Raw genomic sequence first — 16,330 nt, 5'->3', positions numbered from 1 at the left:
CTACAGTACCTATTCTGATTGCGGAGGCAGCGACAACCCACAGGCACCGCTGAAGTAAAAATGGGATCGGCACATCCTGTGCATATATAACTTTAATAGCCTCCTCCGTATTATTCTCAATCATCTCGCTAAAGTACCGAGAATAATTACGGTTTGGACGTTATCAGATTGTATGAATATTAGACGATCATTCTGTATTGAATAGTTGCATACCGTTGCAACAAGTAACAAGAACAAAAATCCATGACCTTATTCCCGTTCAGCTAATTTAAACGCAAAATACGCATCTTTCTTTCTCAGTCATATCGCTAAATGGCCCGAGAACGGAAACTGCGTTTCCTCGCTGAATTTCGATACCCAGTCTCTGACGCAAAAAGTCCCCTGAGCGAGGATTGCCTGTGCAGTCGCTATAGACTAAATGTAATATCGGAAACAGTACGATAAACATTAACCATAGTTATATTGATAAAAATAAAAATATCTATCAAAATAAATTGTTTTTCTTTAACTTTCTAACATTAATTTTGTAACAATAGGTCCGGCTCCGTTAGTAATTTATAAATCGCCGCAAAAACAGCATATACTGTGCTATATTTACTGAAATGCTGATAAAAGGCAAAAAAGTCAATCTTGGTAAAATTGCGCTTACTTGCTCGTATTTAGGGATACCTCTGGCTGGCTTTCCGAAACTCCGTGTATGTGGTAGCATTTTGCAAATACCCGTATCCAATAAGTATAACCAAATCGGCGGTCTTGTCACTCTTGTCCAAATAGCGGGATGGAAAGCTGCTGAATTTGTTCAGGCAGTTCTGCTGCTTCGACAAATTCGGCAGTTTCCTACGGACAAAGAAAACCAAACTACCTAGTTGAACAATCCATTAGCTGTTTTTTCACGGTCCGTAGCAGGAGAATAATCATTTCGGAAATACGTTGCTACGGACTATGCAAAAAGTCCAAGTAAGCTTAGAGACATTTTTAAGGCCAACTTGGGCTTTTTGCCATCCGTTGGATTCCCACAGCCGTTCTATTTCATCCCTGCCCATAGCATCCGCTCCTTCGGCTCTTGTTTCTTCAAGAAAATAAATTAAGTACCTGCTTTATGGCGGGTGTGCCACCCTGATTATATTGTGCTCTCTGATTCGTACCGCGTAGGGGACATAATAAGGATGATGCAGCCATATCTGACGGTCTGGTACGATCAAACTGCCGGGCTGTGAAGAATTGTTACAACGTGGGTCCTTGTAAATAATTTTGTATGTCGCTATAAATGTGTCGCCTTAACTGTGCGCAAACTGCTGTTCCTCCTTGAAAAATACAAGCCAATGGCTTGCCTTATTAGTCACCGGAAGCTGCTTCGCCTCGAAATGTCACGTACTCATTGTTGGCTCCGTTTGCTTTCAGTTCAGCGATCTTGGGTACCGGGCACCTTGTTAATTCGCTGCTGTGCCGGTGCCTAACAACACAGCGATTCAAATATCACACATAAATGGTGTCCGTTTCACCAGCAGTAGTTCCGGTTACTTCAGTGCCCAAATCAGCCAGTTTACTGAAAGGTCACTATCATTGAATAATGACAAACTATCACCGTCCTTGTTATAGTCCATATGTATGCGGGGTTGTCGGATGTAAACAATCTGAAGTAAAGAGTATTCTGCTTGCTTTTATTCATCATCACATCTCATCAAGAACCAAGTTCTATGGATTGCCAGGTTTCACCGAAAATACAAATAATAATCATAGCTATGTCAAGATAAGTATTACTGCAAGATTTCAAGAAGGTTTAAGAGGTCACAGTTGAAGTATGGCTGAGAACGCACAGTCGGCGATCGGCACAGCATGATTTATACATCAAAGGACATTATCCAGCATATTGGAAGAGAGCTGGCGCTGCATGGACATGCTGGACGGGGTCCGCTGCATGTGACTGCCCCGCCGCGATGAAAGACCGGTCTCGGAACCATTGGAACTGGGATTGTCGCCCAGATGCGCCGTCGGTGGCAGCATGGTGCTGCCGTTGTCGGTTAGCAGCCAATAACACGGCTGCGGACCTTTGCCCTGCCATCACCAACATCCTCTATTTTCTTTGCTCAGTTTAGTACATCAGTAACAATTTTCGTACCTTAATCTCGACGACACCGCGAAAATGGAAGCGGAACCCTTTCCCCGAATGGCGCGATAGATGTTCGCGGGCTTCGGAGCTGACTTGTATCTTGAACGCTGCAACACATCGTACATTAAGCGCTGGAATGGGAGAACGGTCATTGTGGAAATGGTACCTTGACCGGAAGAAGTCATTCTGGAAGCCATGTTAATTGTATCACCGAATCTGTAAAAATCAAGACTTCGGAGCAATTCATTCGTGATGGAAAAAGAGAGAGATTGATGTACAAGCAGTAGCGCGGCATGCGCAGTCCGACGACCCCCGCGACACACGGCCCAGTGTGGAAGCCGATCTTCATCTGCAGGAGTCCGTCGGGGGCCGAGCTGCTTTTCACCGTACTCGACTCCCGCATCAGCTCGATGGCCACGCTGGCGATCTCTTGAGAGTGGGCGTTCCCGTTGCGAATTGGCAAGCCGCTGGCAATCTGTCAAAAGCAAGCAGGCTGATTGGTCAACGCATACCATCAACAGAAATGGGACTGGGCGGTGGGCTTCATGTTGAGGTACGTTTACCGTACCATGTAGGAATCGGAGATGGTCTCCACTTTGTAGACGTTGAACCGCGGCAGCGTGTCGTCGAAGATGGAGTAGAGGTCATTGAGCAGCGTGACCAGCTGGAACGGCGTACTGGTCAGCGCGATGACCCCAAAGTTCTCCAGCGCCGTGAACCCAATGGTCACGCAATTAAATCCCTCTGGATCGATCTTCTCGCCACGGGTTAACGCGATCACCACGTGCCTGCAACGCACCCTGTGTCAACAAACCCATCCCGCGTCGATATTCGATTAATCGGTACTTGGGTAGCATTTGCAGCAGCAGCTCCTCTTCGCGCCTTTTCTCGGCCAGCAAACCCTGCGTGGCGGCAGAGATGCGGCTCTCTAGGAGTTCCGCGTGAGCCGTTAACCGGCGGATCAATTCATCCACGAGATTGTATTGGCGCTGGAAGCCGGGGATGCCGCGGATGAAGTTATTGATATACTGGATGCTGGGCCGGTCGATGGGCTCCTCTTCCCAGCACTGTTTCACTAAGGGAGCGAACTGGTTGGCTACGCTGCCTAAGGGCACGACCGGCCGGAAAGGTTTCGTGCTGCCCTGCTGCAGCATATCGATTATCTCTGGAATCCACAAAAAAGCAAAGTTGTTAAAGTTCGAGAAAAAACTATTAAAATTAATATGAAGCGTAACTGGGGCTAATTAAAAAGTGTAAATAGTAACTTGCCTTATTAAAAGCGTTATTCGTAACTCAGTCCCATGAAAAAGCGTAAAGCGCTCTAATACCTATTAAAAGCTTGATAAAAAAAATCAGAAAACAATGCGGTGCGTAACTTAGCCTTATTAACAGAGCAAAGTGCATTATTAAAAAGCGTAAAGTGTAACTTGTCCTTAGTAGCTTATTAAATTTCGCGGAAAAAATCAGAAAATCCAGCGCAACTTGCAAAACGTTTTTAGCGAAGCCAATGTTAACGCCGGTTTTAATGTCGTGTACTAATTATTTTTAAAACGCCCAAAACCCGTTAATAACTGCGAAGAACGCAGTACACAAAATAGCGTAATGATTTTTGTTTGTTTATTGGAAAACCGCTATATCTCCATCCGGCCGCCGATATAACACAGCCCAGCTATGCAAAGTTCACTGGCAAATGTCACTGAGGTTAAAAGCTTAAGCTTACCGGCCACCGAATAGTTGGCGGTTTCGATTTCCGTTTGGAAGGGTTCGATCTCGCACAGGATCTCGGTGAGAACGAATCCGTACGAGTAGCAGTCGCCGGCTCTGGAGCCCAGGTAAATATTATCGGCCCGCAGCTGCTCGGGCGCAAAGGTCAGGAAGGCTTTATGCTCGGGTGCGGGCAAGGTGAAGCGGGGCTGTACACGCGGAAGAATATCCAGCCGGTAGTCGGCCAGTTTCAAGGCAAGACGGTGATCGAACAGGCAGGTGTAGCGCGATAGGGCGCCGTGGTGTTCCAGCGGGGATGAATGAATGTACAATAAGGCCTGAAATCATACCAAGAAACACGATTTTCAAAATCATTATTCTAATTTTAAATGTACAGATAAAATTCAAATAGACGCTTCTGAAATGGAATGTAGTTAAAAAATAAAAGCAAATTATTCTAACGCTTCAAAATTTTGCAGTTTTTAATAACTGTATCCAATAAAATTTTAGGTTTTTAATTTGCTTCTTTCTCTGGAAATTCCCTTAGTTTTAGTTTATTTCATACAAAAACAATTACGTTCTTTATTCAGAACATTTTTTACGCGCTTTCGTCGTCAAACGGTTTGAATAGAAGAATTAAATACGGTGGATGAAATGTCAAGTTCCTAAATTAATAAAAAGAAATTTAAATTTGCTCGACGTATCATGTGCGTTCAGTCGTTGACTTCTTAAGCGAAAGTTCACTAGTCACTAGATATAACTGAGCATTTCCAGCCGTTTTTATTGGGTTATATATTTAATTAAGCGTTTCATCGGATCAAATGAAAGGTCAAACACTGAGTGTAACGCACACTGGTGAGATCCATGATGACGGACTTCTTCAGCAGCATATCGAAGCGGACCGTCCCGGCCTGCATGACCTGCACCAAGTTTCCGCGCGGGCTCAGTTCATACACCACGCCCATCTCCATTTCCATTGGGCAAAATCCGTAAAAACGTAACAGCGTATTGGTCGTAATACCGGCCGCTTTCATCTGCACCCAGTGAAATTACATTATAATTATGAAAGGTCACGATGCCGAGAAATAACATTTGTACTCTTTTGATGAGTTTTTCATCGGCGCTTGTTGGGTTATACTTATACATCAGCGGCAGCTTCCTAAACCAGACTTTCTTGTCTTTATACATGGCGTAGTCTTCGTGGCGTCGCACTACCGGTTTCGACGTTTTCGATTTCACCTGCGGAATTGAAATGTACACAAAAACTGCGTGACCACAACGATCGCACTGCTGCTTACCTCTTTGAATTTATTATCGGACTTGATCGATTCGGGATCCTCCATGACGATATCGGCAACGGGAATGTACCAGAAGGGATCATCGACCACCTGCAGTTTGCTGGTGCGCCGCGCCAGGATGCCGATGGTGATGGCGAAGACGATCACCGGGATTCCGATGCCCAGGCTGATGCCGATGATGAAGGCGTGCGCTGTGAAATAGCGTCGATATTAGCGGGGCTATGCGTAATTCTCGTGAAAAACTGGGATTACGTACAGATTTCGCATTGATTGTCGAGGATTTTGTAGCCGCAGCTGGGCATATTAGGCGGCGGTGAGTCGCCGCGGTATGCCCAGGTGACGGTGTTGTTAGGGTCCGGAAGCAGTATCCTAGTTTTGGTCTCGTACGAGAAAATTTCCTACAAGATGGACAACTTACATAATAAGAACCGCAAACAAAATATTAAAATTAGCTAAAGTGACAATAAGCGATTTTACGCTTTACAGTAACAACAACGTTTTGTGCTTCACAGTAGCGATTAACGCTTTACGGTTGACACTTGACAGTATCCTTTTTGCGCTTTACAGCAATGATAAGAATTTTGTGTCCGTAGTAGACTCCGTACTAGCGCAATGGTCAGCCATTAAAAATGCAGGATTACGCTCTCGTTCTGCACGCTACGCATCTGACGGGAAAAGGCCAAAGCGTTATGCCGGCGTATAGAAACTGTAACGGTCACTACGACGGAACCAAAAGTATACCTTGAATTCGTACGTAACGTGGTCCATGGTGACGATCGTGTAGCTGAAGTAGGCGCGATCCTTGTTCTTGATCATCAGTCCCGGACCGGTGATGGACTCCACCTCCTGCTCTTCTACAGAGCCGTTGACAATCTGCAGACCCTTTCCGTCATTTAACGTGATCGTACTCCAGTCGACGTCCGTGTCGTTGATTAGCTGCGATACGTCAAACGTCTGATTACTCATTTAACGTTTCAATACCAGGACTATAAGCTAAGGCTTTATTACAGTATTAAGTACCTTGGCAGCATAGCGCACGATGGTGTGCTGGAAGGCAGTGAAGCCGTTAACCTACACAAGAATAAATTAATGAAATTAACTGGATGAGTAGTGCATGCTGCGGGTGCATCGTACGTGTTCCAGCGGCTCGTAGAACATTCCATAGTCCCGGAACGCGCGATACTTGACCTCCGTTTCAAAGCCGGCAAATTCCGGGCCGCGTAGCTGTTTGACGTAGATGAAGTACAGGGACTTGAAGGCTTCTTTGGCTTCCTGATCATATATACAGGAATGTTTCTTAATCGACCATATACTTTTGGCGCACTGAGCACTGTTCATACATCGTCCTTGCCGTCGTTGTACAGCCACTTGAACCAGCCGTACAGGGAGTGCTCAAAGGGATAGGATGTTATAAATACCTACAAACGTTGCAGTAACGTGCTTGTTAAGTAATACCAGAAACGTTTGAGTAGTGCAGAAACGTTTTAGTTTTCAACGTTGAAGTAACCTATTGGTAAAGTAATGCTAGCCTTGCATTTCTGTGTATGCTTACAAAATATCCGTTTGTCATCCCCAAGCGATGCGCAGCTACCTGCAAATACACATTTCAAATCCAGCAATAACTCTTCATTGCAGTAATTTTACTAACACAAAATCCTTTATCTGCAGCGAAGCTCGAAACGAGCCAAATGTTTGGCAAATAAATTAAAAAAGAAAAACCTAAGAAAACAGAAAAACCTAAGAAAATAAAAAAGCTAATGGATTTCTGGTCGTTATAAGTACCGCAGCACCACTCTGCCTGGTTTTACGGTTTTTGAACTATGGAACATTAAGAAGCGATTACATACCATGATATCACGCACGCGTGTCCCGAGGGCGGTGAGACAAATGACTGCAAAACGGCAAAATGATGTCAGTTTGTCCTACAAAGTGCAGGCTGTATAAATGTCGCTTACTGCGGCTCCGTTCGGCGGCCAGCTTCAAGAAGCGGTCGTAATCGGGAAGCGGCGTGCGCGAGCTGTCGTAGTGCAGATCGTAGTACTGCATGTCCGACTGCGCTTTGACCTGCCCGATGAAGCCGTTGCAGGACAGCAGGATGAAGTCGCCCAGACCCGGATTGTCGTCGCAGATGATGGCCACGTTGGTCCAGTTGTAGCGGCGCAGGAAGGCCACCAGGGTGTCGCCCACGTCCTGCTGCCGGTACACCTGGATCTTGATGGTCGTCGTGAAACGCTTCGGGTTGGCCATGTACGCTGCTGATCCTCCGCTGTATAACGCCATATTTACCGGTTAATTATTAACGTTTGGAGAAAGTAAATTTATTTCAATTAACCGATTTTCACTAGCAAAGTAGATTCTTCACCGTTTTCTCGTTCGTTACACCACATGAAAAAAAATTTACAACATACGATAACCTTAAAACGAAAAGTATTGAGTTAAAAATCTTAATTAAGTGTAAAACTGCATCGATGATAATTTAACTGCTAAAACAGATTACTGTAAGAAATATAGCTTTAAGAAATTAAATCCATTTAATAAAAAAAATGTGGGAAATCAGTTGCTGGCTTTCATTAGTTGCCGTTATTCACGTAGCCGCGCATAAGAGGGACTGATAATGTAGCGAAGTGTTTCTCAGTTTTGTTTGAAAAATCATACAGCGAAACATTTCTAATGCAAAAAAAGCATCGAAATGCTTTGATCTCCCCTCTTTATGCAAGTAGATACATTACACATAATCGATAATATGCATTTCGCTTTGACGCTTTTTTACCGCAATTTACCTGGCAATGTGCGGCAGGTTAAGTTCTGTAAAGCAGCAAAAAAGAACCACCATCATGCACGTTGTTTAGGCATCACTGCCGGCAATAATCGCGTACCTCGTGCCAGATCCCCCATCCACCGCAGCGCCACACTGCACGCTACGAAGCAAAAATGCCAATACGTTTTATTGTGCACACTAACTGATTAAAGGTCACTGTAAAGGACTGTGCCGGTGCGCAATAACACACAGATGTTTTCCGTGAATGCCAACGCTCCCCAAAGGGATAGCTGCGTGTCGCGCTCGATCTTCGGGATGCGGGCCATAATGGCCTTAAATGCGCCTTATTCACTCCAACCGCGGTTTATTTAATTTTCCATCCCACTGATCACCAGCAAGTGCCCAGTTACGGCATATATTGTCAGCAAACAAATTTGCTTACAGTATATAAATCAATAGTCTAATTTGGAGGTAAATAAAATTGTAACAAAGTTAGTATAAATAAAATTGTAACAAAGTTAATTAGCATCATTATTGTTTAACTTTTATATGCTGATTTAACAACAATCAGCGCATGAATTACCCATTTTATGCAACTAATAGTTTTTTGTTGCATTTATTAATGAATTTTTATTGCATAATATTTTTGTATTTTTTTACCCATTTAATATTCAAGATTATATTTTAATTATTTATTTTTGTTCCGCGCTTTTTTAAACTCATACACTATTTTTGAAAATAAAATATAAATTAATAATCGCATCAATTAATTTATTCAGATCATAAAATCATGGTCACAAACATCGCTGGCTAAATTTAATTTTCGTTAATAAAACTGATTTTTCTGCAGTCCGCTTCACAAATTAAAATAAAATACAAACTCTACATTATTTCCGATGAGATCGAAACTGTATCATCTGATACCGCACCGTCGTTTGTCAATCCTATCGCTAAATACGTAATTTCTGCGGCCACTGTTCTTCCCGCTAGCGTGTACACAGGAAGTCGGTCAATATTGAAACAACGCTGTCAAGTTCCCAAACACAACGCCTGCCGCCGGCCGCGTCAGCCCGGCCGACCAATATCAACACCACACCTTCCGGCATTCAGTGGCTGCTGACTGCTTCATTTTTATTTTGGAAATGTGGATTACAAATACGCAGTCATAAGTACGGATCGATGTGTATTTTGTACAAATAACACTTTTCAATATCGCTTATTATTTACGGATTGAGTGTAGTAATCAAGTGTCCGTATCGGTTAGCTGCAGCGCCAGCGTGACGACCGGAAACGGATGGTGATAGTGCGCTGGTCACGTTTAATTAATTAAAGATACATGTTCAGAGAATTTGTTAAGCAAGGACAGGTGAAGGATCGTTGAGTGAATTATTGTCGACAGATTTTTCCATTGCAGTCAGGCTTCTGCTCCAAAAATTTAACGCACAACGGACGATTATTCACCGTCACGTTTAAAAAATTAGTGAAACATAATATCTGACACGGCTCTGCCGATGCAGCTTCCCAGTGGATCATCAAAACACATTATATTACTATGATTATTATCATAAAAATAATGTGGATAACGCTATTTTATTAAAAATATTCGTAAGGCATCATTACGTTATTAAGAATAATAATAATATAGAAATTAACATATTAAAAAATTGAAATATAATTAAAAACAGTTTGCTATACATTCAGCGTATTTTTATTCTACATATTATGTAGTGAAAAGAGCCTGTTTTGAATGTAAGCCAATAATTTTTATTCTGACATATTATGTAGTGGAAAGACCCTCTTCTAATTTAAGCCAATAATCCTTAAATCTGATTATGCAGTTAATTATGTACGTCAATTACAACCACAGATATCCCAATAACTAATATGTGCGTGGTCTCACGCACGTGATGGAAAATCCTTTAACATGAACTAATTAAAAAAGACGAATTATTTTCTCTTCGATTCATTGCCACAACACGCTCATGGAAAAAAAGTAATCCGTATTTTCTGCCCTAATATATAGTGCACGAAAACGTGACACCACATATCACAATCAGGGTTTTTCCATCATTGCACCACGCGCCATAAATAGCTGTTTACGTTTAAGCTATAGTTTCACTGAAAAGACTACTGGATAGGTTTACTATGATTACATAATAATCTCACCGGTTCCGGACAGTACCGTAACACCCAGCTGTTCCCCGGCGGCCGTGCGATTCCGGTACTCCGCCAATAAATACTCATACAGCATCACCGACTCCATGGCCTCCAGATCGGAGCAGGTCTTATTGCTCTTCGGCACATACATTCTCTTATAGAAATTAAACCGCGGATACCGCCGATTCATCTCCTCAATGGCCATATCCGTCACCGGCCCGTAATAGTCATACGTATACGCCAGGGACGAATACGGCTGCAACATCAGAATGGTCACGTTGACCTTGCGCAGATGTACACCGTCCACTTCCCACAGGAAGCTGATCAAGGCCAGCAGCAGCATGGTGCCGGCGGGGAAGTAATCCGACAAATAACCGGCATAAACATCCCCGGGAAATTGGATGCGGATCGCGCGCGATGGAGATCGATTTACAGCGGGATATGCGCGTCGATAGCGGCAACGACTGTACCGGCAATTACAGGCAACTATGCCGATGAATGCCGTGTTTACTCGCTCCGCGATCAAAAGTCCCGGTGTGCTGATCCGCGTGTGACGGACTGACCTTGCCGGCGCTTTAATTACTAGTGCCGACAGGGTACAAGCTTGTCCCGGAATTTCTAACGCGTCAACACAGCGAAATATACAAATTCATGGGTTACGCCAAACTCTATACTACGGCGCGCCACGCCTCACTATTTACGCTCTACTCGTGGCTGATACATGCCAAATATAAATTTAATTTATAAACCATCCATATTAAGTTATAAATTATAAATATTTTTTATAAATATTATATAATAATTTATAAAATTTATGAAATACATCCATATAAATTATAAAATATCCATACAGTATAAATTATAAAATATTGACATTCCTTATTGATAATTATCCTAATTCTTTTAATTTATCGTTGTGGTATACGTAGTGTAGTGGCAGTCGTTCACAGTGCAACTTTCCCGCTAACTCTGTACCTCGCTATTTCTCATATTCCGGTCACTTTGAGTGAATGGTTTCATATTCCGGTCACCGGTCACTGGTGCGACTACATGAGCAGCTGCTGATCGCACAACTTGCTTTTTATTTTGCCATGTTTACGCTTCAAATGGAATGAGAGAGGTCGTTTTATGAAAATTAACCATTTCTGTGAATTTTGTTTTGTTAAGGCATTTTGCTACCTGGTGACCGAAATATGAAACTGTATAGTTATAGTGACCGGAATATGAGAAAAAGCGAAGTACCTTTACGCTAGAAATTACAGGACGACCTTGTACCTTCAAGCTATGACGTGCACCACTCCGGCGCAATTTATGTCCCACTAATTTCAACTTCCGCTTCTGGGTACATCGGCAGTATTTCCATGTAAGGTCACAGGAGCATGTATTTATCTCTACCTGGAACGATTTATGCGATCACAAGCCCAGCGAAAAATCAATACAGCACGATGTGTCTCTGGTATAATCAACATTAAAATCCACTAACGGAAAAATGCGGTATCAATATCCCCATCGGGTTTCCGATTAACCCTGCGGTCTTTTTTAGGATGCGCTTTGCAGAAACCCCGTGCAAACATTGGCGTATCGGTTTCACGGAGTTTTTCACAGCGGGCTCTGGAAAAAAAGCCAAACATTGGCGTATCGAATTAACCAGGATTGATGCCGTTGTCGTCTTCAGACTGCCGTTTGAAGAAAAGGAAAAAACCATCGGTAGAAGCAGGTCTTCATAAGTACGTAATGTATCGCGCGCATTATCCCTGTTTTTCATTACGCACTTGTAGAACATACTCGGCAAATGTGGCTTTCACTTCCGGTACACTTCCGGTACTCAGACGTGAATTGTGGGCGGTGTGCCGGTATTGTGTAGTTTGTAGTGGGATTGTCGTTAACGTCACTAGCCGAACCAACTACAAATTTACTCCCGAGCAGCGTGGCAATCAAAGTAACTGCACCCGTTAATCACTGGGCACCGGATGCTGTACCGCATGCTTCCTGCTACCACCTGGGATATTTATGCTGTATATACCTAGGTTTTAAAATAAACCATGAAGGTGTGGGTTTGTCCCAAGATTTAGTCCAAAAGACGGACGATCAAGGATCATTCAGAGTTTAAATCCGAGGGCGAGTGCAACTTGCTTAATAAACGTACAAGCGTCGTCTTGGCACGATAACGCGCGCTTTCAAAGCGTATTGATTTCCGGCAATCAGTACCAGTTTTAAATCAGTGTAAAATATTTTTTGTAACAACATAATAACAACAAATAATAAAATAATATGTAGTTATTACGTTTTTTCATGAAGTTCTCCAGAATAGTGACGGAAACAGTTAAATTAACAACTTTATTTCCAAGCAAACGATTAGATAACACGTGACTGCGCTGCGTCCAGCAACTGTGAAAGTTTTTTACAGGCATTTTTTAATTCAGTTAACTCACCACAAACACAGTTCAAACGCGCTATACGTTGGCAGCGATTTGAACAACTAGTTAACAGTCTATCAAACGTTACGGTTTCTTTAGCAGGGTTTCGCGCCACCCCGACTGTTTTTTGGCACGGCACGGGAGACCTGATTGCCCTGGCTGTCCACGCACCACATGTTGACCTGGTCGTCCTGCACCGATTTCCACTTGCCGTCTCTGGCGCAGACCGGTGCGTAATTGTTAGCAACTGCAATACAAAGTATACAGGCTTTACGGTTGACCAGTCACAGTGCGGGTGTACGTACACTGCGGCTGGTTCCACTCTTGGTCGCGGGCCGCTTCGCATCCGCAGCCCTTGGCGTTCTTGTAGCCGTCCGTGGCGCTCCCGTCGGCCAGGGCGATGCGGCCGTAGCGCAGACAGCGCCGCGCGTTCTGCCGGTTTCGGGATTCGCTATCGGCCAGTGCCGACCCCAACAGGGCGATCAAGGTGGCCAGCAGTAAAATATAGCGGAACATCTTGACAATGCTCTTCACTTCGCAAAATAATTCGTTTTACGTTACTTATTCGGGCTACAGCCTACAGATACAATTAACCTAAACAAGTTCTTCGCGTGAATTGTAACGCGAACAGTACATCGGTCCTCCGATCTTAACTGTTGCGGCAATCTACGTTTGATCGCGCTGATTACGATCCACTTTGTGGCCGCGATGCGGCGAATAACTGAATACTGTTGTTAGCTGGATTATGGGACGGCGACTTGGCTGGTTAACTTAGATGAACGGTTTTTTTGCCGTATCGTCTGTACGCGCGTACGTACATGCCCAACGCCAAAATCGAACTATGTTCCTACGGTGTTACGAGTGTTGCGATACGACCGTCGTCCGAGGAAAATCCCACCATGGGTTGCTTCGTTGAAGCGACACTCGGGGATTCTTCGTTAATACCGTAGTAATATGGTTAAGTGAACCGTAGTAAGACCGTCGTAATTAATACAGTAGGATGGCGTACTGTGGTACGTAACTACTGTAGAAATACGGTGGAGAAGCAGGAACGCATTCTACGGTGGGAATACAGTCGTCCGTACTACGGTATACTTATTTTATATTTCTGTGGGCGAAAACCATCGTAACACGGTAGCATTTTTATTCCAACTGGAACTTTCAAATATCTCATCTAGAAAGTGCTAACAATATTAATGATAAAACTACAAATTATAGTAAGCATCCATGCATTAGATTTGTTGTAAAACAGTCAGCCAAAAAAACAGAGATGATTTTAAAATTCTGAGTAGCATTCAGCAAACAAAAGCAGAATAATGAATCACTGAACGCTTAAATGACTTCGGGGTTCCGGATCAGTGGAATATTTTCCGATAAAAATGAGACTGCCAGTTTACGACGCTTCGTCCGAGTTTTGGCAAGCCGCAATTCTGCAAAAAAAATTATAAAAAGTAAGCATCAGATAAATGAACATTGACATAGAATATCGAAGAGACGAAAGTGTCCATTGAATGTAAAATGACTAAATTAAGTACAGTAAATGATAGCACAAAGGTTAGCGTAATGACGGCGGAAACGTACAGAGTAAGTGCTCGTAAGTGTTATTCTCATTAAAATTATGTAAGTAATATTACAAAAGCAAGGTATCATGCGTGTTAATCTTAGTGTAACAGCGATGCGCGCGTATATTGTTTTGTGTATAATGACTATCCCTCTTGCTGGTTACTGTTTGCCAAAAAATGACAGCAATTCGTGTCTTGTAATTATTAGACGCCATCGTCTCAGTATATTAAGTAATCTGTGAACCGTCAACATTGTAGAAAAGAGTGCAAAAACAAAGAAACCTGAAGTTAAGGTAGCTTGGGTGGAATCATGGAAAAATATTTTATTGGGTACATTTAGCTTATACACAACAGTTAACATCACAACGCAGTACACTCAATCAGCAGAAAAATTAGTTATTGGTACATACTACGTGTACAGACGTACTACGTGTACTTAGCGAATATGGGCAGATCCGCAGATAAGCCATTACCAAATGCAATGGGAGAACGTGGCTATTGGCTACCGCCACGCAATGGCGATGTGTGGTGGTGCCGCCAGTTCGTCGTTGCTGGGATGCATTCAGGATATCTGCAACAACAGGGGTGTTGGAAAAAACAACTAAGGCCTTAGAATATCAGCAACAACAATTATTAGCCCCGACGAAAAATATTGCACCCATCCTAGTACATAGTGAAGAAAATTATGGCGTTTTACGTGATGTTGAAAATGACAAGAATTACCGTCCCACTTTTTTATTCGTAGCCATAAAAAATCATTAATGTGAATCTTACTAGACTTAATTTCCCTTGTAGCAAATTTTGGCCGCGGACTGTCGAAGATTTAGACGTTTCCAGTTTCCCCTAAAAATGCAAATCAACTCAAAACTTTGCAGTCTCCACTCAGGGACTGCGATCCATGCAATATCTAGAAAACTTTTGCATTTTTAATCCTATTCTGCACGAACACGATAAATTAGCATTCTCCCAGACTCACAGTATTGCAAAAACGTAAATGTTATTCTCCTGCATTTTATAGTATTTCTGAAGCTTTGGTTAACAATATGCTGTTTTATGTACCATTAGTTACTCCGAAAAGGTAATTTTACTCTTTATATAGTTCTTACCTAGGCCGCAGTCCGCTTGGCAATCAGTTAAGCTGGGACACGCTGCACGGACCTTTTGAAGCATTATGAGCTATTCCATGCTTTCTTCAGGCAGAGTTTGAAAACAGAATAGTTACAAACTTACAGTTGTAACAGAATTTGAGCTAATGTATTTCGAAAAAAGGTTGTTTTTGATTTAGACGTCAACCCGTGCAGCTCGACTTACAATAGTTAGCTATGATCCGGTAATGTGACCTAGAGAAGAAAGCGGTGTGTCTACCGCCACAAGGCGATAACTACGTCTGTACCGCCAATAAGATTACTCAGGTAACTACCGGCTACGCAAAGCCGCGGTAACCACCCTATCCGCTAGCAACGGTCGTTGCACGCTAGGTTGACACTACGGTCGCTGACTCAGATAGGCCACCGATGTCGTAATTCACTACGGTAGTTAATACCTATGAATGCCCTAATGATAGTTCTACCCTCGGAAATTTCCTATGGGTCGGTTTACGGTTGTATTCCGACCACAGTCGCAGAGACAAGGGTGAAACAACTATTGTAATACCGCGGAATACCGTCTTACGATGGTCATCACCATCGTTTTTCAAATTCGGATTTGGCGTTGGGGTACGGCAAATGCGATATGGTCCTTTTGGGATCGTGCTAAAAAACCGTACTTTATTCTAGGCATGCCACCGTTTTGTTGCCTTTTCCGGCAAAAGCAAAATATCGTAACAAATGCAGGGAATGCTTAATTACTCACAAATATTATCCATCAGGCCGATGAAAAAATGCACAGGTTTCTAGTTTCTACCACAATTCCAGCTCATCAAGGAAACAACAACAAAGTTGACTAGCAAACTCCCCAGTCACAAGACGCACATTTATGACTCCTGCCGTTTCATTCGCAAATAACAAACACACACCGGCGTCGATGTGGAGTGCCGGGATGACCTATGCGACGCTGGGTGGTGACAGAAGAGAAGTAGTAGAACCAGCGGTTTGATGGTAGTACACATAGCGGGCTCTCCTATTGGTCGGTTTAGCCTAAGTACCGCCCCCTATAGTCTAGGGTATACAAATAGCGGAATATGGTCTGTACACTGTACTGTATATACAAATAGCGTACAAATCAGCCTGATCTGATGGTGTGTACGAATAGCGTACAGTCCATGTACTGTGTACAATAGCGTATTGGTCGGTTTAGCCTGAGTACCGCCCCTATAGTCTAGGGTA

At 43.1% G+C, this 16,330-nt stretch overlaps 2 protein-coding genes across 2 annotated transcripts; both read right to left on the bottom strand.

Annotated features, from left to right (window-relative positions):
- Nucleotides 1-1,719: 1,719 nt before the first annotated feature.
- Nucleotides 1,720-10,406, bottom strand: LOC129602694 (atrial natriuretic peptide receptor 1-like). The gene is made up of 21 exons (XM_055501799.1): nucleotides 10,037-10,406; nucleotides 7,989-8,030; nucleotides 7,893-7,917; nucleotides 7,068-7,378; nucleotides 6,960-7,003; nucleotides 6,665-6,703; nucleotides 6,453-6,530; nucleotides 6,247-6,384; nucleotides 6,133-6,183; nucleotides 5,854-6,048; nucleotides 5,369-5,510; nucleotides 5,113-5,303; nucleotides 4,913-5,053; nucleotides 4,666-4,848; nucleotides 3,831-4,152; nucleotides 2,957-3,275; nucleotides 2,679-2,898; nucleotides 2,389-2,585; nucleotides 2,277-2,326; nucleotides 2,120-2,217; nucleotides 1,720-2,055 (listed from the first exon to the last, which is right to left on the bottom strand). Exons 1-21 carry the CDS (start codon nucleotides 10,368-10,370, stop codon nucleotides 1,849-1,851), a joined length of 3,327 nt encoding a protein of 1,108 aa, XP_055357774.1. The 5' UTR covers nucleotides 10,371-10,406; the 3' UTR covers nucleotides 1,720-1,848.
- Nucleotides 10,407-12,315: 1,909 nt separating this feature from the next.
- On the bottom strand, nucleotides 12,316-13,187 carry LOC129580601 (uncharacterized). The gene is made up of 2 exons (XM_055471195.1): nucleotides 12,750-13,187; nucleotides 12,316-12,691 (listed from the first exon to the last, which is right to left on the bottom strand). Exons 1-2 carry the CDS (start codon nucleotides 12,958-12,960, stop codon nucleotides 12,540-12,542), a joined length of 363 nt encoding a protein of 120 aa, XP_055327170.1. The 5' UTR covers nucleotides 12,961-13,187; the 3' UTR covers nucleotides 12,316-12,539.
- Between the last annotated feature and the right edge of the window lie 3,143 nt (nucleotides 13,188-16,330).

This window comes from Paramacrobiotus metropolitanus, unplaced genomic scaffold (assembly GCF_019649055.1).
Source record: "Paramacrobiotus metropolitanus isolate TYO unplaced genomic scaffold, Prichtersi_v1.0 Parri_scaffold0000004, whole genome shotgun sequence".
In the NCBI taxonomy this organism is placed as follows: domain Eukaryota; kingdom Metazoa; phylum Tardigrada; class Eutardigrada; order Parachela; family Macrobiotidae; genus Paramacrobiotus; species Paramacrobiotus metropolitanus.
The sequence above is the reverse complement of the archived record's forward strand: the minus strand, read 5'-3'. Positions and strand labels throughout refer to the sequence as shown.

Bases quoted from the DNA above. Each gene is read 5' to 3' on its own strand.
- LOC129602694 (XM_055501799.1), bottom strand. From the start codon at position 10,370: ATGCTGCTGCTGGCCTTGATCAGCTTCCTGTGGGAAGTGGACGGTGTA. The intron at 6,385-6,452 runs GTATGAACAGTG...ATATATGATCAG, and splicing joins ACAACGACGGCAAGGACGAT to GAAGCCAAAGAAGCCTTCAA. The intron at 2,056-2,119 runs GTACGAAAATTG...TGGTGATGGCAG, and splicing joins GCGGTGTCGTCGAGATTAAG to GGCAAAGGTCCGCAGCCGTG.
- LOC129580601 (XM_055471195.1), bottom strand. From the start codon at position 12,960: ATGTTCCGCTATATTTTACTGCTGGCCACCTTGATCGCCCTGTTGGGG. The intron at 12,692-12,749 runs GTACGTACACCC...TTTGTATTGCAG, and splicing joins AGAGTGGAACCAGCCGCAGT to TTGCTAACAATTACGCACCG.